The 18,672-nt window shown below is 55.5% G+C and overlaps 1 protein-coding gene across 3 annotated transcripts in view; it reads left to right on the forward strand.

Moving 5' to 3' along the window:
- Positions 1-204: 204 nt before the first annotated feature.
- The window catches only part of RHBDL3 (rhomboid like 3), a 49,158-nt gene continuing 30,690 nt past the window's right edge, over positions 205-18,672 (forward strand). Inside the window, exons 1-3 of one of the 3 annotated variants that reach the window (XM_045889415.3) lie at positions 205-464; positions 1,983-2,006; positions 16,782-16,940. In XM_045889415.3, the coding sequence (XP_045745371.1) occupies positions 354-464; positions 1,983-2,006; positions 16,782-16,940 (294 nt within the window). In that variant the 5' untranslated portion in view covers positions 205-353. The remainder of the gene's footprint in view (positions 465-1,982; positions 2,007-16,781; positions 16,941-18,672) is intronic. The other 2 variants (XM_064582165.1, XM_064582166.1) reach the window with 2 other exon arrangements.

Genomic DNA, 18,672 nt, shown 5'->3' on the forward strand with positions numbered 1-18,672 from the left:
AGAGCGGGGGCCGCGGGAAGCGGGAGGGGAGCGCGGAGAGCCACGGGGGCCGGGGCCGGCCCAACGGCACCCTCGCCTCGGAGCCGGGCGTGGAGGCCGGGGCGCAGGCGGAGGCCGGCGGGGCGGCGAGCGCGGAGAAGTTTGGCGGCGAGGGGCCGGGCGTCCCGGGGCGGCGGGGCGGCGGCGGCGCGGGTGCCGGGGCCATGGGGGCGGGCGCGGGCGGCGGGGCTGGCGCGGAGGCGGCGCGGCGCGCACAGAGCCGCCGGAGCTGCGCGGCCGGCGCGGCGCAAAGTTAGCCCGGAGCCCCGGGACGAGCCCCGCAGCCGCCCGCCGGCCCTGGACCCCGCGTCGGCATGGGCGAGCACCCCAGCCCGGGCCCCGCAGTGGCCGCCTGCGCCGAGGCGGAGCGCATCGAGGAGCTGGAACCCGAGGCCGAGGAGCAGCCGCCGGCTGCGCCGGAAGACGTGAGTGCCCCCTCCCCCGCCCGGGCAAACTTTCTGGGGGGCACTAAGGGGGGAGCTGCCCCCGTCTCGCCCCCGCGGGGCAACTTCGAGGTTTCAAGGTGACGCGGGAGCGCCCCGGATTGGCCGGGTCCCCGCGGGCGGGAGGGGGCGGAGGGACCGGTCTCCCCCCAAACGCGCGCGCGCCACCCCCCGCTCGGGCTCCGCGGCTTCCATGCGGGACGCAGCGCCACCGCTGCGATGGGGACCGGTCGGCCGCGGGAGCCCCCTCTCCGCGGCTGGTGCAGTGGCCGGGACACGGCGTTTTCCCGCAGAGGCGGCCGCGTCACAGCCGTGACTACCCCTCCCCTCCCGCTCGCGACCTGCGGGCTCTCTGAGCCCGGGGAAGGAGCGGGCGCCGCAGAGTCCCCGGAACCCGGCCGCGCCGACCGCTCTGGCGACCCCCTTCTTCGCTTCCGGATTAGCTCCCTCCCGGCACCTGCCCTGTCGCCACACTGATTGAAATTCAAGCCGGCCCGGGTCCCTGAACCCGGCCGGAGGAGGGAGAGGCGGAGTGCTGGGAGCGGTGTCGCTTCCAGAAGAGAGCCCAGGAGTCCCAGACCGAGTCGATGCCAGCGACGGTCCCCCGGGCAAGGATGGGGAGGGGCTGCCCCAGAGGGCTTCCCTGCCATCTGCTGCTGGAGTCTCCTTCCCTCTGGTCTGGGGAGCCATCGGTGGAGCGGGCACTGGGGAGTCCTGGGAACTGGGATTTCTTAAGCTACTCCCTCCTGAGGTTAACCTGCATATAGAGGTGAAAAACTGGAGAGACATTCTGCCCTGCCCTAGCCCTCTCTCAGGGTAGGGAAATGGAGAAGCCAGGATCCTTAACCTACCGGGGAATGTGCCCCAGGAGAGCTTAACCTCTTCCCTCCCCTTTGGCTCCCTTGGTTAAACCTCTCACCTGCTTCTGGCTCCCAAGCCCTGTACTCACCAGGCTCGTGTACTCAGCACTTAGATTCAGCCTTGGAGAGACTGTTTAGATTTCAGTGCATTCCGGAGACCCCTCCTCCCAAACTGCAGCAACGGTTAGGGTTTATTCAGGGCTGAGTTTTCCTGAGTAGGGGGGTTCTCTGACCCCCAGCAGGTGGAGACTGTTGCAGCAGGGTGGGTTCCCAGGTGTGGGAATAGACATGGACATGAGCTTTAGGCAGAAGTTGTTAGAGGCCCTTGGATAGAGTTGGATGCCTTTATTTAGTAATTGCTGAGAATCACCCTTGTTCAGCGTATCCTTCCTCCCGCCGGACTCCAAGAGAGGGACAACCCCCCCTCCCCCAACCCGAGTTCCCTGTCTTTGGTTAGGGCAGACTCATTTGGGGAGCTCCTCCCAGGTTTCCCCTGGTGTCTTGTGGCGGGTTCCTGAGTCTGGGCAGCAGCTGGGAAGCTATGTCAGAAATATCAGGGGCTAGAGAGTCCTTGGTGATAAGTGTGTTTCTTTCTCTTTCTTTTCTTCCTCCTCTTCTGCATGGCCTCCCTCTCTACCAGCACTGGAAAGTCCTGTTTGATCAGGTATGTGAGCGGTTAAATGACCCCACTTCCTTCCAGCCCTCCCCACAATCAGTCTCCCTGCTTGCGTGGGCTTCCCAAGCTCTGCACTCCTGAGACGGTGCCGTGTGGTGGGGGCGTGGCTTAGTGCATCTCCGAGACTGATCGACAGTGCTCTCCACTGCTCTCCAGGTTTCAGGAGTAGGCGGTGGGCTCGCCTGAGAGATCCTTTGCTCCCTCCTCTTCCCAACTCTGCCTTCTAAATACCATGTAGAAATTGCACAATAGGTATCAAAAGCCTGGGACATTCCCTATATGCGGGGATGGGGGGGGCGATGATTGCAGTCGGGACTGAGGAGGTGGGGGAAGGGCTTAGATTAATATCCCCTCTCCTTTTTTACCTCCACCTTCAAAGATCCATGGCCACCACTGAAGTCAACGCTCTGCTGTCCTTGGAGAGTGACTCACAGTATGGGCTCTTTTGAAAGCTGACTCTAACTTTGCGGCAGGGATGAGAGTTATGGGAAATAGTATGTGATTGTTTGCAACTCCTAGTGTCTAGGTGTGGGGAATGGAGTTGGGAATGCCAACTTTGGAATCTCTTGATGGACATTTGATCTTCAGCAAGGAAACAGTTTCTTCTTTGCTTAGTACTGGTGTTGAGAGCTTTTGTGTATTTCCCTCTCTGTCTCCATTCCCGGATGCAGAGGAGAGGAGGCAAGGGATGTTCCAGCGCAGGGGGACTAGTGAGCGCTCTGGTCCTGCAGTGGGCATGATTGCCATGAAGTTTGCGCAACTTTAAGAGCCCAGTCTGGTTGGGCCAGAGGGAACCTGTTGGGTTGGATGAGGAGATGAAGCTGACAAAGTAGCTTGGACCAGACCTTATCCTGTTGTAGGCAGGGAAAGCCTTTGAAAGTTTTTTTCAGCAGGGATCCAAGCAATGCTTTGGAAAGGTCCTATCTGCTAGTGGGGAGGAGGTAAGGTGGATGGCAGGCATGAGAGAAAGTAGGCAGGGACCTGCTGCAGTGAATGAACATGGAGGATGGCAAGAACGGAAAGGAAGAGGGACGTGGCAGTGGGGGAATTGGAAGATGTCACTGGACCCGCGTAGATGAGCGAAATGCATAGATGACTTTGGGATTCTGAACCTGGAAGGAAAAAGGGAAAGTCAGGGTGGGGGGGTGGGGTGTTGGCAAAAATGACAGCTCTGGTGACAGACCAGTTCAATGCGAAGAACCCACCAAATGCAGGTGCCCGAGTGGGACCGAGACCCGGAATTACAGCTGGAAAGTCGTGGTAGGCAGGGGTTGGGGGGTGCTTGCGGGCATCCCCCACATTAGAATGAGGCCTGGCTGTGGTTTGGGGAGCATCCACTGGCTCCCGGCTCCCGTCCCAGCGGGGTGGCGCATCTCTCCCTCTGCTCCCACTCACCACCCACTCTCCCTCCAGTTCCTGGGAGCACAGCGGCCGCCCTGAGGCAGGAGGGGCCTCCTGCTGCCACCGACACCACGACCAGCAAGCTGTCAGCCCTTCACACCTCCTGCCAGATTTAGAATCAGAACCTAGAACAAAGTGTATCATTCTTTCTCCCTCTGTGTCTGTCTTCCTCATTTGATTAATTTTCTGTGTATGTTTACATTTTAAAAGGAACTATTTGGGTGAATGGAGGACAACAGTAGGAAGAATTTGGAACAGAGAGAGGAGAGCAGAGAGAATGTATAGCAACTAATACTCGAGGGTGGTCTGTGAAATCCATTTTCTCCCACAGGAGGGAGGTCCCTCGTGTCACAGGGAGCATCCCCCTGCTTCTGGGAAGGCCCACCCGGAAACAATGCTAGACAGACAAAATTAATTATAGGAAAGAAACTCCCAAAGTACTCTGGGCAAACCATTGTTTTCTCACAGTAAGTTCTGCCTTATGCCTATTCCCCGTCCATCACGTGGTGTTAGGAGCCCATTTCTGGGGGCACCTGGGGTGGGGGGCGCAATCGGTTAAGCATCTGACTCTTGGTTTTGGCTGTCATGATCTTGGGGTCATGGGATCGAGCCCCACGTCTGGCTCTGCTCAGGGAGGAGTCTGCTTGTCCCTCTCCCTCTAAAATAATAAATCTTTTTTTTTTTTTTTAAGAATTTATTTGTCAGAGAGAGAGAGAGAGAGCTTGCACAAGCAGGGGGAGCGGCAGGCAGAGAGAGAAGCAGGCTTCCCGCTGAGCAAGGAACCTGATGCGGGGCTGACCCCAGCCAAAGGCAGCCACTTAACTGACTGAGCCACCTAGGCGCCCCTAAAATAATAAATCTATAAAAAAAAAAAAAGAAGCCCATTTCTGTTACCTTCCTTCCTGTGGGTGATTTGTGTTTAAGGAGAGCTGCTCCTGAGCAGGACTTGACCTCTGGCAGAGATCCAGTCCCTCTGTGTTCCTTGCCCCTACTTCATGAAGCTGCCCCTGGACCATTCCCCAGTGGCGCTAACTGGAGAATAGCTATGAAGCTTCACAAAGGGGTGTGCAGCTTCAGGATGCGAGGTTATTCAGAATTTGGAAGGGTTTTCCCCTTTGCCTTTCCTGTGGGCCTGCTTAACGGTAGGACTTGAGGATTGTGGACCTTGGTGCACTTAGGAAAGAGCATTTCACTGGAGGTTGAGGCAGCCCCACCCCCAACCACCTTATCCAGAAATGGACAGCCCTGGCCAAACTGTGGTCAGTGGGGGGTTCATGACACCTGTCAGAGTCTCTACAAGCTGATGTGTTCACCTTCCAGAGGTTGATGGGATGAGAAGCTGGCCAAAGTTGGTCCTCCTTTCCTTTCTTGGTCAAGGGAACACCAGTGATCACCCAGTTTTGAACTGGGACCTGCTGGGACTTCTCCCCCTAGTTTTAGGGATATTTGGCATTGCACCAGTTCCCTCTGTGCTGTCTGGTTCTTTAGCATATGGAGTAGCTTTGACCCAGCATGAAGCCAATTAAGCCCCAAGAACTAGAAGCCACGACCTTGGCCTGTTGGTCCTGTGTGGTCACCCCTCAAATAATTGGTCAGGATGCCTTTTGTGGGAGTTGGAAGTGAAGAAAACAGATGACCCCAGTCCCTTGGAGTCTCCCCTCCCCCATATTCTGGGAATTTGGCTGGCTTGCTCAAGCAGGAGAGTAGCATGCCAGCCCTCCTTACCCCACCCCGACTTCTTCCCTGTGGGTCCTGGAAGTTATAGTAGGCGGGAAACCAGGAGGTCATCACTTCAACCCCTAGATGGTCCATCATATGTTTTGTTTCTTATTTCCACTTCTGCTTGAGGGAGTTATCTTTTCATGTGCCTGGGATCTAAACGGTTTTCCTAAATATTAGATTTTAAAGTTACCTAAATACAAATCTGTCGTCAGAGTGTAGTATTGTACAAAATGTCTTATTTTTCTGTAGTTGAATCTGTTGAGATTTTCCGTCATGATTCCTTCTGTTGCTTTAGACCTGAGACAGTCTTCATCCCTCTTCATTTTTTTTTTTAAGTTTATTTATTAAGCAATTTCTACACCCCACATGGGGCTCAAACTCACAACCCTGAGACCAAGAGTCGCATGCTCTTCCGACTGAACCTGCCAAGCACCCCAGTCTTCATCCCTCTTTAGATCTTATAAATATGCATTTCTATTTCCTACTACAGTTTCTGTGACTAAAGAAATCATCCAGCCCTTTACTCCATCCAGACCTTGTTTCTATCCAGTTATGCCAGCACTTATTAAGAAACACTTCCTTTATTTTATTTTTTTTAAGATTTTATTTATTTGAGAGGGAGAGAAAGTGCATGAGCACAAGCAGGGGGGAAGGGCAGAGGGGCAGGGAGAGGGAGAAGCAGACTCCCCGCTGAGCAGGGAGCCCGATGCGGGGCTCGATCCCAGGACCCTGAGATCATGACCTGAGCCGAAGGCAGACGCTTAACCGACTGAGCCACCCAGGCGCCCCAAGAAACACTTCCTTTAATGTGTTTAGAAAATTTTATCACTTGGTAAATTTTTATATGTGTGGGGCCAGTTTATTCTTTGTCTCATCTATCGTGCTGATGTTTGTAATTTTGCGCAGGTAATGTGCCCTTCAGTTCTTGCTTTATGTTGTTCCATAGGCTCCTCTTTTTCAGGTTATGTTTTGGCAGTCTCAGTCCCTTCCCGAACTCTAGGGAGGTGCCAACTCAGGGATCCAAGGTCAAAGAGCGGGTCCATGGCAGATACTGGACCTGAATGCACTTAACCCCTAAAGGGCTTCCAGGGTGGGAAAGTCATTTCCAGGTTCACCCTTAAAATACTTTCAAGATCTACCTTCAAGATATGCAAATGTTTAATGAGCAAAAGTGTTTGGAGCAGAGTTCTGTTAAGTCAACAAAGCACAGTTGCTTTTGAGCTCAGGTGAGTGAGAAGGAAAAAGAAGGATTGGAAGTAATTTGGGTTTTTTCCCCCCTTCCACTGGGAGCATGCATTTCTCAGGCCCCCATAAGAGCCCCAACTTTGCTAATCTCCCAGAAGGAGAGCAGACAAGTTGTGGCTGTCCCACCACTGAAATTATGAACGTGCTACAACCAGCACGCAGAGCAACTGAGACGACCTGCTGGGTGCAAAAGCCTGGATTTGGAGTCAGATGGACCTGGCTTCAAGCCTTATGCCTTTGTCACTGGGGCCAAGTGGCATTAGCTCTCTGAGCCTCGATTTCCTCATTTGTAAAATAAGGACAGTGATCTTGAACTCCAGGAACAATAGGAGGAATTAGATGGAAGTGGAGACTCTTTACAGTGTCTGATATCCAGTGGACATTCAACAGCTGTCTCTTAACTGGGAATCAGAATTTGCTGGAAGATGCACGGGGCTGCTTCTGAGATCCAGGCCCCCACAGGGAAAGCAGCGGCCTCTCTAAACCAGCTCCTGCCCAATCCAGGCTCCTGGAAAGAGAGCCACTTCTGAGCCTGGAGGATTTTCCTGCTGGCTTTCCCCAAGTGTCTCCCCTGCTCGGCCCCCTTCTCTCCAGCCTGGGGTCTTCCCTTGGCCTGACCCAGAAGTCATCCTCATTTGCAGTTCTCCCGCAAGCTGGCTTAAGTTCTGGGAGCTGAAAAGAGGTTCATATGGGGCCACCGAATGGATTAGCAAGGGGCCACAGCGAAAACACCTGCCCCGGAGGCAGGGCATTGATGGCGGCCCCCTGGAACACACGATTAGCCGGCAGAAAGAGGTTCCCAGAGAAGGACAAAGCCACGGGTTTGCTCAGGCTCTGCACCTCCAACCCCTTATCAGGTGGCCTCCAGGGCGCTTGAGGCTGTGGACGTGCCTCCACCAGCACAAAGGGAGCTTTCCTATCCTGCTCCTGCCCCAGTGACCTTGGCAGCCATGCTGAATTAACCCTTTTATCCCTGACCTCTCACAGAACTACATTTGGTGACAGTTGAGCGGTGGGGCCCAGGGACCTGAAACTGCATGCTGCCTGCCCACATAACGGGCACACATACGTTCAAGCAGACGACACATCAGACTGCAGCCCCGAGTGTGTCGTCTTGGGTCCAAGCATCTCCTCCCCACGCAGGCCCTGACTGGGTGGGGCTGCCTTGCTCACGCTGGCCCCTCCGGGGCTGCTCCCACCTCAAGGACCATAGGTTAGGAGAAGGTTGGTGGAAGCATCTTGTCCAATCTGTTCCTTTTGCCAAGGCGGAAGCAGAGGTCAGCGGCCCTCTGAGATCATTTAGTGCAGTCATGTCAGAGCTGGGACTCGAGCCCAGTTGTGCTCCCCTCTGACCTGTGTTCCCAGGCGTCCGTTTGCTTACTTGGCGTCCTGAGTGACTAGAGCAGCGGCGAGGACAGATGTGTATCTGGCTCAGGTCCCAGTTTTGCTCCCAGCTGTGTGGCAGTGGGCAGGCCAGGGGACCTCTCCAAGCCTCCATTGTCTCACCTGGGAGCTGCCTAGAACACTTCCCTTCCCTCAGGGTTGGCGTGCGGCCCAGGACGTGGCATGCGGGTAGAACTTGCCACAGCACCAAGTGAGCGCCTGATAAACATGGCCGTCATGTCCTGTCCCTGGAACTTAAGGAAATGGATGCTGTTCTCAGAAGAACCTCTGACACGTAATAGTTCTAGGTGGGGAATCTTAGTGTCCAGATCCCCAGTCTGGGGTTCCTTCTGCCCTATCGAGCTGGCTTCTTCCACATGTCTTCTGAACTTTCCGCAGGGAAAGGAGGGAAGCTTTGGGACAAAGGCTGCCTGGGATGGGGGTGGCGCCCAAGTGTCCCCTCTGCTCACTGGCTGCATGCCTGCACGGCTGAGGGTGAAGGGTCCGGCCATCAGGCGACCAGAGCCCGGAGCCAGCCTCCTCTGCCTGGTGTCCCATTGGGCAGTTCCTGGTGGCCTCCCGTGAGAATAGGGCACTCTTCTGTGTTACGGAAATGAGTCCATGTATATCTTGAGTTGTGAACAACTAGGGGTAGCCACCACCTCTGTCCCGCCAGCTTTTCTGAAGCAAGTTACAGGTTGGAGTCGGGAAATATTTCTTTGAGGGAGCAACTATTGAATGCCTACTGCATGCACATAGGTCCTCATCTCATTTTGATCTTTCAGCATCCCTGTGAGGTGAGTGGTGCTATCCCCTCTTTACAGAAGAGGACACTGAGGCCCAAAGGGGAAGGGCTTGCCCAGAGACCCAAAGCAAATAAGGGTCCTCTGCAGAAGGGGCTGTATGTCTTTGTCCACATGGCTTCAGGTGGTTTTTGAAACGGGGCGGAGGGCCCCCAGGAGGTGAAAGTGTTTGGTGACCGTTTATCCTACCTGCCCGGCTCCCACTCCCCTCTTCCCTGGATCTCTCAGCCCTCTCATTTCTGGGGAACAAGGGACCCTTCGGTGGCTTCCAGGAGAAGCAGCGGGAGGAAATGGGTTTAGGCTGAAAGGAGGGATGGGGCAGGTGTCAGCCCCCTGCCCCCTGGTTGTACCCAATCCCACCCCTCCCTGCCAGTGGCTGCCCCCCTGGGCCTGGATGCCTGCCTTCGTGGCTATGACTCAGCTTTGGTCCCCAGGCGGCTGTGATGGTTGTGCCTAGATGAGTCAGCCCGGGCAGTGCATCTGCTCCTGGGGACCCAAAGGACCTGCCTCTGAGTCACAGCCCCCAGCTGCCCTCTCAGAGTCTTCAGGGCCTTCTTTGGGGGACTCTGAGAAAAGGAGAAGCAAGGTCTTCCAAGAGGCTGTGAGGCTGGAAAGAGACAAAGCCTGGAGGAAGGCGCCAGCCCCCACCCCTCATTGCCCTCCTAACCCCAGCTTCCTATATGGGGGTGGGTAGTCTGGGCGTTCCTCCCCTCCAGCCCAGGTGTTGAGAGAGTTGGGTGGTTTCTGGAAACATGCCCATTATCCAGCAACTCAGCCTGGATTCAGGCCAGGATGCCCGCTTCTCTGCTGAGGGAAGGGCATTCTAGCTCCCTAACCAGGTTGCCAACCTCAGAGCTGGGTTCAGCTGTTTGACTTATGGGGAGCAAGGATGCTCAGGAGCGCGTCTTGGGACTTCAGGGAGAAACCTCCTGAGAGGGACGAGCTGCCTCCCCCCAGACCCCTTCCATGGCAGCTGAAAGAACAGAAATAATACAGCTGGGAATCCTAGAATCACAGAAGCTTCTCCAGCTGTCAGAGGCCTTGGCCTGGCCAAATCCCAAGGGAGCACAAGGGTCCCTCGTGCCTCCATGTGGGGAGACCCAAGGACAGGAGGGTCAGAACCTGGTTTTCAGGAACTGGTCTCTCTTCTGCTCAGGGAGGCTTGAGGTTTGAAAATCCACTCCAGCCCCAGTTTGAGCAAGCCAGATGGTGCTCCCCTCCACTCACTGGGAGGGCCCCTGGGCAAACTGTTTATGTCTGTGAACCTCAGTTTCCATATCTGTTAAACGGGACTAATCACTCACTCTAGGGTTGGTGTGAGAATAAAAGTAATAAGATATTTGTGAAAAATCAGTATTTCAGAATCAGGGGACTGGCGTGAGGTGGTTTTCTCTATGGGGAGAATTAGCATCCTCATTTGCGAGGAAGGAGAACTGGAAGAGAAAGCTGCTATTCCCATAACCTCACCTCCTGACCTCAGCAGCTGCAGGCCTGGACCTAATTTATGGGGCAGTAAATATCCATAATGGGCCAGAGTTCCCTGGTGGGCTCTGGCTGTTGGGTGGGGACAGCTCTGCTGAGCCCTAAGCCCCTGGGTAGCCTCATTAATTCATCTCTGTTCAGAAGCCGGGTAATGATGCAAGGACCCAGCAGATGAGGCTTGCTAACTGTCCCCAAAGTGGAGAGGGGCAACTGCCTGTGCTTTGCCCTGCCCCCTGCATGCATGCCATGTGGTCACTTCCCCGGGCTCCTTCTGTCTTGGAGGACAGAGAGAGGACACTGGGGCCAGGGATGGGAGCCTTCCTTAGATCCCAGGTCCCGACCTTCTGGACTGGAGAGGTCTCCACCAGGATGGCACTCCACGTGCTTCCTTCGGGGTCCTTGAAGGTACTCACCCTTCACTGAGATCCTGGGCCTCTACATCCAGGAGAGGGAGAGGGTCGGCCTGGGACAGGAAGGGAGTTCGTGTGTTGGGAACAGGGATCAGACGTGCAATTGTCCTGGAAATGCAGTTTGTCCAATTCACACATACGTAATAGATATAAAATAAGTGTGTTCCTTTCTTCTTTTTCTTATGCTTCACTGCTGCTGGGTAAACTCTGAAGCTTGGCCTGGCTCCCTGGCTGTCGGCGGGAGGGGGCGGGCTGGGGAACATGGCGCCGCTGTCCTGGGTGCTGAGCAGGCAGATCCCGGCTCCCGCAGGGCTGTTCTCTATGAGCTCAGCCCAGCCTTTCCCTTAGGCCAGTCCCTGATTCTTCAGCCTCTCCGGGGCAGCATCCCCCTTACCCCTTGGGCTGCGGCCTGGGCCCGGCAGATTTCTAACTGTGGCAGGCCTCCAGACAAACTGTCGATGGACTTGAGGGCCTTTGCCACTCAGGAAATGAAGGTGAAAGGCTGGTTTGGAACCATGGGCAGAGGGGCCGGGTTCCACAAAAGGAAGAAATGACTCTATGGACTCATGCATTTTTCCCAAAGAGTGTTCTGTGGCATGTTGCTGTGGAAAGTATGATGCCCAAAGGTCCAATAAGTTTGGAAAATACTGGGCTGAACAAAATCAGACACGTCTCTTCACTGTGAGAACTTGCAGAGCCCTTAGTATGGTTTTATGCATCAGGCCCTTCCAGAGGGTTTCCCAAACTTATGGGACCTTGGAAACCTTATGTGTGTTTTACACATGGGGAAACTCTGAACCAGGGACCATATTTCATACACAAGACAGGACAAAGAAAGACGAGGAAGGGCAAGACTGGGGCAGGTTCCCATGGAGGGACCCAGAACCGTTCCCATCTTGACCACTAACTCGAGCTGTAATCTTGGGCTAGTTTCTTTTGCTCTCTGCACCTGTTTCCCTGTCCAGAAAATGAGGTGCAATGCCTGGCACATGGCCGATCCTTGGTAAATATTTGTTACATGAACAAAGGACTGGATTGGACTGGGGTCTTTCAAACCGTTTTTAGCCACATGGTCCTTATGATAGGAGGGGGCAGGCCGCAGGCCCCTCTGCCTGGATGTGAATCCATCTGCACCAACTGCTGGCTGTTCCAACGTGGCCAACTCAGCTCTCCAGGCCTTGTTTCCCCCCCTGTAAAATGGAGCTCATAATAGCATCTACCTCAGAGTTTTGTTGTGAGGGTTAAATGGGAGACCACCTAATTTATCATCCAACTCGGGACCATTTTTGAGGGGGAAAGGGGTGCTGGTAATAATCATGCTCAGACAGTAGGTCTCCGGCAAACTAGGACATGGGGTGAGCTGAGGTTTCAGTCAGGTAATACCTGAGACCTAGAAGCCATTCTGCAAATATGTAGCTTCTATCATGTTGTTCAACCGAGTACTATGCAGAAAGCCAGTACATGAAACAACTCCAGAATGGGGTCTGCTCAGTGACCCCCTCCCACCCTCTCGGGGTGTCAGAGCCCCTAAAACTCTGCAGAGCAGTTTGAGAACCATAGAGATTCCTGTCAGCTCTCCCGGACCATGAATTCCGATTCCCTGGCCTGCTGCCCCTCTTGCCACTGACACTGGATCCCTCTGATAGCACACCCCCGATGCGAGTTGCCTCATCCTGATCCCAAATGTCCCATCAGCCCTTTGACCAAGGAGAGAAGATTGGCTGCCCCCATGGGCTGTATGGGTTGTGGATTTCTTTTTAAAAAGTATTTTATTTATTGGGGCACCTGGGTGGCTTAGTCATTAAGCATCTGCCTTCGGCTCAGGTCATGATCCTGGGGTCCTGAGATCGAGCCCCGCGTCGGGTTCCCTGCTCGGCGGGGAGCCTGCTTCTCCCTCTCCCATTCCCCCTGCTTGTGTTCCCTCTCTCTCAAATAAATAAATAAAATATATTTTTAAAAGATTTTATTTATTTATTTGACAGAGAGAGAGAGACAGCGAGAGAGGAAACACAAGCAGGGGGAGTGGGGGAGGGAGAAGCAGGCTTCCCGTGGAGCAGGGAGCCCGATGCGGGGCTGGATCCCAGGACCCTGGGACCATGACCCGAGCCAAAGGCAGACGCTTAACCGACTGAGCCACCAGGCGCCCCTTGGTTGTGGATTTCTTTCCCCAACCCCCATTTGCGTATGGTGTGCTTGTGTGTGCAGGGATGGGGATGGACACCCTTACGTCACCCTGAGAAGGGACAGTTCCTACCATATGATTGGAAGAGAAACCGAGGTAGCGTGGTTAAGCAGCTGGGGGCAGGGTCCCTTTCTGAAACCCTCCCCCTGCTCCTTGCCCCAGAGAAGGGAAGCAGCCCTAGGTGGCAGCAGTCCGAATGTGGCGGCTTCTTGCCCCAGTCTAGGTCAAGAGTGCACCAGGTGGTGGTGGGTATTTAGGAGGGCACATTCTGCATGGAGCACTGGGTGTTGTGCACAAACAATGAATCATGGAACACTTCATCTAAAACTAATGTTGTAATGTAAGGGGATTAACATAAGAATAAAAAAATTAAAAAAGAAAAAAGAAAATGAAAATTTTATTAAATATTAAAAAAATAAACCATATATAACTGGAAAAAAAAAAAAAAAAAAAAGAGTGCACCAGGAAGGGGTCCAGGCCGGGAGATGCAGTCCGGGACAGGGCGTTTGTGGGGCCCCAGGCTGGGGAAAACTGGCGACCTGGAGGATTAAGGGGCCAGAGGGCTGGATGGTGCTGGGATTAAACGTCCCTTGAGAGCCTCTGGCAGCTCTTTTCATGGCGGAGGCAGGTGGGCGGGAGCCGAGGGAGGGTCAGCCCTCACTCTGCGTCTTCTCCTCCCCCTGAGGCCAGCATCCTCCGCTCGGGCTGAATGTGGGCTTGGCCTGCCCCCTCCCTCCACAGTGCTGGGCCCTAGTCAGGAGGCAGCTGCGAGGATGCTCCTGACTCCTGGCTCCCCGCTGGGCCCCTGCCTGTGGCCCTTTCACAGCCCACTGTCCCCAACTCCCCCCACCACACACACACACCCCAGCCCTCGTCAGGCTGCCTGGAACCTGCCCAGACCTCATCCCGAGAGCGACCCACTGCTAAAACTGGATGAATCCAGGGCTTGGGGTGGGGGAGCTTTGGGGCCTTCAGCACATTATTAGTGAGGAAAATTGCATTTGTAGGGTTTCTTTTCCCAAAAGCTCCAAACCACGCCCTATACCTGGCCTCGAAGGAGTCCCAAAGGCAGGAAGTGTGCCCAAAGGGCCAGCCAAGCCCCTGTTACAGGGTTGCTCCCTGCTTTGCTTTGAATGAGGCAAGAAGAGCTGGACACTGAGTCTCCGCCCTGGCCCTGCTGCCCTGCGTTTGCTCTAACCCGCTGCAACCTGAGGGGACGCGAGGCACGCTTGATAGATGAGGCAATTATGGCTTGAGATGTTTACTCTGAGTTATACAAACTCGTTAGTGGCTGAAACAAGAATGGGATTTTGCCTTGCTCCGTGAAGCCTCCTTTTGAAGCTCTCAGTTTTCTTCTGGGGCAAGGGACCTACCTCTGTCCACCTTCTGCTCATGTCCTCTCTCTCTGATTCTTTCTCCCTTTGTCTCCCTCTGCTCCCCGCCCCCACCCTGCCGTGCCCCATACCCACAGTCTGCCTCTGCTCCGGCCCTCATCCTCCCAGGTGGTGGGGGCCCCGGGGGGGTGTAGAAGGTGTCCTGTGTGGAGCCAGCCCCTTCCCTGCCTCTCCCTCCCCGCTAGGCACCCTCCGTCATCCCTGAGGCCTCATTATTAGGGTAGCGATGACCCCCATTGTCTGGCTTGTCTGGCCCTGGCACGAAAGGTAGAGTTTTGGCAGCGAAGGGAGACTTGGCCTGTTCCCAGCTCATTCTCCATAGTCTGGAGCCTGTAATGTGCTGGGGGCAGGACTGGCAGGGGTGTGGGGGGCTCCTGGAGCCACAGGGCAGCCCCTGTCACTAGGACAACAGCAGGGAGCCCTGGAGGGGGGGAGGGAGAGCTGGGGAGCAGGTGGTTCTTTGTCTGGAGCTAGAACAAGGGGAGAGGGGCCCTTGCCTGATCCCAGTCCCCCACCCCACTGCCCTCCCAAGCCTCTGAGGCAGCCCCTGGGAGGGGATTGGTGTCCCTGCTCTTGAATGAGAGGCCACTGGGCTTCCTCCCCCAGACCCGGTCAGAAGAGACTCCGTGCTGCGGGTATTCACTGCCCCCCTGCAGTGCTCATAGGGGGTGGGTGGCACTGGGGGGAAAGTGGATTTCCCCGGGACTCGGGGCTGCTTCTCCATCTCCACCCCTCACCCCCACCCTCAGCCCACCCAGCACAAGGGGCCATGTGAGGCCAGGCCAGTGAGTCAGGAGGCCTGTGTCAGCCTGTGGGGATGCAAGGGGGGGTCCCAGGTACCAGGAGACCCTCACTGGCTGTCATTGCCACTTTCCCATCCAGGCCTCACTTTCCTATCTAAGCATCGGGGGGTCAGAACTGTGGCCGTGTGCAGCTCTCTCCTGCTTTCAAAATCTGTGTAGGGTGGGCCCATGAGCCCCCCTCCTCTCCCTCCCCTCGCCTCTTTGATCCTTCACTTTTGCTTCAGAGCCCCAGAGCAGCCCCTGGAGGCTGAAGGTCAGTGGCCACCAGTGCTAAGCCGCTGGGGTGCAGCATGCTGTTTGCCAGGCATGTCCCCTACCTCTCAGTGCTCCTTTCCTTGTGCCTCGATTTCCTCATCTGTAATATGGGGCTAGTTAAATAGGACCTGCTTCTGGAAGTTGTTGTCGGGGGTCAGAGAAATTACAGACATAAAGCACTTAGAAAAGTGTTTGGCCCCATGAAAACAGCAAATTTTTATTCTTAAAGATCTTTACGGTGTAGGGAGTCCCTGCGTTTCCTGAAATACTCAGTGGTGTGAACCAAATGGGTGTCATCCCTGGAACCTGGTATTTGGAATGGAGGGTGGGGACACATGCCGATTTTTAAACAAGCCTCTTTAGGGATGTCGTCCCTCGTTGAGTTCTGGGAAGAATTTAAATAGCCCAAGACTTGTGACTCTTGGCTATTTCTTTTGGGTTGTCTTAGAGGTACTGCACACCAAATCAGCCTTCCTAAAATAGTCTCCATTGACCTTCTCTAGAAAAGGGGGGAAACGTGGGCTTGGTCGTCTGGGCTCCCCTATCCTGCACACAAGGACATCCACAGTGTGTTTGCCTTTTGAAATCTCAGCCGCCCCCTACAACGTCTGGAGGCACAGCAACATCATGTGGGGAGACTCTTGGTGGACAGGACAGCTGCCGACATCGGCGAGAGACGGTTCTCGTCATTCTCTAGCAGGGCGTGTGCTGGGGGGGCTCTGTGAGGAAGGAGGGCCTGCAGGAGAGGCACGGAAAGGCTAGGGACTTTTCTGGGAGAGATGAATGAGATCCTTTTCTACCTGAACCGATGATACTTTCCCTGGAAGATTAGTACCCTTCTGTTCATCCAACACCCACTATGTATCTGCCCAGGAAATGTTTACCAAGTGCCAGTCATGCCAGGCTCCTGCTAAATCCTGGGGTACCCCTGTGCCACCAGCCCAGTGAGGAGGCCCAGGTAGGAGATGAGGGGGCCGAGCAGGCTGGTGGCCAGAGGTCTGTCTGATGTGCGGGGGTGGGGGATGCAGCCCGAGCAGCCTGTGTCCTGGGGAGTCCTGAGACTGCACAGAGTCGCTGGGCGGGGTAAGTCGGAGTCTCCCTGGGAGATGAGGGGGCAAGGGGCCCCCAGGCTGAGGGACGCAGGTGTGCAAAGCTGCACAGTATCTCTGAGGAGCCCCACCCAGGCCCGTGTGCATGGCTGTGGGTGTATGTGAGTGTGGGTGTGAGAGGCGCTGGCAGGCAGGTGCGGCTGGATTTGCAAGGCTGGGCCCCTGCTCCCTGCAGCCCTGGGGACTCAGCATCCCCCACTGGAGTCCCTCTGGCCCGAGTCCCAGAAGTTCCTCATCTTCCTCCCCTCGTTGCCTTTTTCTTCCTGCTCTTCCTCTTGTCCAGGGTTAGGATTAGGGGTAGACAGGAGGGAGCTTAACCTCTCTGAGCCTCAGTTTCCCTATCCACGCACAAGTTGGTTGGATTGGGCGATCTCAAAGGGCTCCAGGGCCTTCTAGGTCTTTAAGTGGTTGTCCATGCCCTATTTGGATGTCTCCCATGGGGGCCTTGGACACATCCCAGACGAGTCCTGGGCCTCTTGGTAGAGGGGCTGGGGACAGGATCCAGTGAGTGGTGATGGAGACAGGCACCTGCAGGGCCCCACTGACCCCCCTGCTGTCTGTGCTTCCCCCTCAGTTTGACCCTGGGAACACAGGCTACATCAGCACAGGCAAGTTCCGGAGCCTCCTGGAGAGCCACGGCTCCAAGCTGGACCCGCACAAAAGGGAGGTGCTCCTGGCTCTCGCCGACAGCCATGCAGACGGGCAGATCTGCTACCAGGATTTTGTCAGCCTGGTGAGCACTCTGGGGCCCTGACCGCTGGGAGGGGTCTGTTCGGGGGTTATGGCTAAGAAGTCCTCTTTATGCGATTAAAGGGATCGGTTGGCTTGCAGCGTTGAAGGAGTCCAGGCCTCAGAAGGACTCGGTTTCTCTTTGTCTTTTGGTTCTGCCTTCTGTAGTGTCAGCACATACCCAAAGAAGCCCCTGGCAGTTCCAGACTCGCCCATGTGACAGCAAAGTGGCTGCAGCTTTTCCAGCCCTTACACCCTCAGGCCTCACCATGCTGGGCAAGAGAGGGTCTCCTCTGTGGTAGTTCCCACACAAAGCTTGGGATTTCCTCTCTCCCCTTGGCCTAGATTGGGTCAGTGGGATGTGTTGATTGACTCAAGCCCACCCCATGGAGCTGGGGGTTGGGGCCAGTTCCACTGAGAGGGAGGCTGGGAGTAGGAGGTGGGAAGGAGGGGAGCTGGGGAGTGGATGTTGGGAGCATTGGGCACATGGGTGAAGGCCAGAGCTCCTCAGACCTGCTGGCTGATGTCCTGGTTTGTTGGAGGGGCTGAAGACAGTAGGCTTGTGAACCAGGGTTTTGGAACAGGGACTTCCTCCTCACTGGGGGCTACTGCTGTGCTGTTATGGGGGCCACTGTGGTGAGATGGGAGTGGGGTTCAGCAGGAAGCATCCCACCATGGATGGCTGGCACATGAGTAGAAGCTGGATGAACTAGCAAGATGAATACAAGGCCAGAAGTTTCCTCTCGGTTTCCCTGCTGGTGAAGTGGAGATAGTCACCCCTTTTCTTATCACCCATGGAGGGATAAGAGTGAAGTGACTTGCATGAGATTCCCCAGGCTCCTAGAATTCAAAGGCACCAGTGATGGGGGGGCCCAGGTGCCAAGTGCCGAGTGAGCTCTCTGATCTGGGTGTCCAGGCTTTGGAAATGTTCTCATTGCCTCTTGATGGAAGCCTGCCTTTGCCCAGAGACTAGCATGATTGCAGGGAACAGCTGTAGCGCTTTTCGGGGTAAAGAAATCTGTTTGGAGTGGACCCAGAGAGCAGACCTCCTAGAGGGTGGGGGACAGAGCTGAGCTAAATGGGGGAGTGGGGACAGTCAGGATTCATGGGAGGAGGGGCAATGGAGGTGAGCCTGTAACTTGGAGCCCAGCAGTGCCACCAAAGACCAGGCCACGGGTTTGAGCCTGCATTGGCTCTTCACAGCCCAGCATGCTTGCTACACGCCCTGCTCAGGCTCAGGGCAGAGTGCAGGCTTCGCTGGGGGATGCTTCTGTCCAGCTGCAGGTCTGTGGGGTCTCCCGTGTGAACTCCAGCAGTAGATGGCTTGTTCCTGTCGGGATGTCTGGATTCATGTTCTAAGCTGGAGCAGCCAGCCAGAGCCTGGATTCTTGTGAGTGGGGCTGCCCTGGAGACCAGGACTAAGGAGCGGCTCTCTGGGAAGGAAGCTCTCAGGAAGGCAGAGTGCCCAGGGGCTGGAGTCAGGCAGACCTGGGTCCTGCTTCTGCCTCTGCCTCTGCCTTTCACGGAGAAAGATCTCCTGAGCCTGGGTTTTCTCATTTGTTGTTGTTGTTGTTGTTTTTAAGATTTTATTTATTTATTTGACAGAGAGAGACACAGCGAGAGAGGGAACACAAGCAGGGGGAGTGGGAGAGGGAGAAGCAGGCTTCCCACTGAGCAGGGAGCCCGATGTGGGGCTCGATCCCAGGATCCTGGGATCATGACCTGAGCCGAAGGCA

Source organism: Mirounga angustirostris, unplaced genomic scaffold (genome assembly GCF_029215605.1).
Source record: "Mirounga angustirostris isolate CCGP_5_RB_7025 unplaced genomic scaffold, mMirAng1.0.hap1 SCAF_17, whole genome shotgun sequence".
Taxonomy (NCBI): Eukaryota; Metazoa; Chordata; class Mammalia; order Carnivora; family Phocidae; genus Mirounga; species Mirounga angustirostris.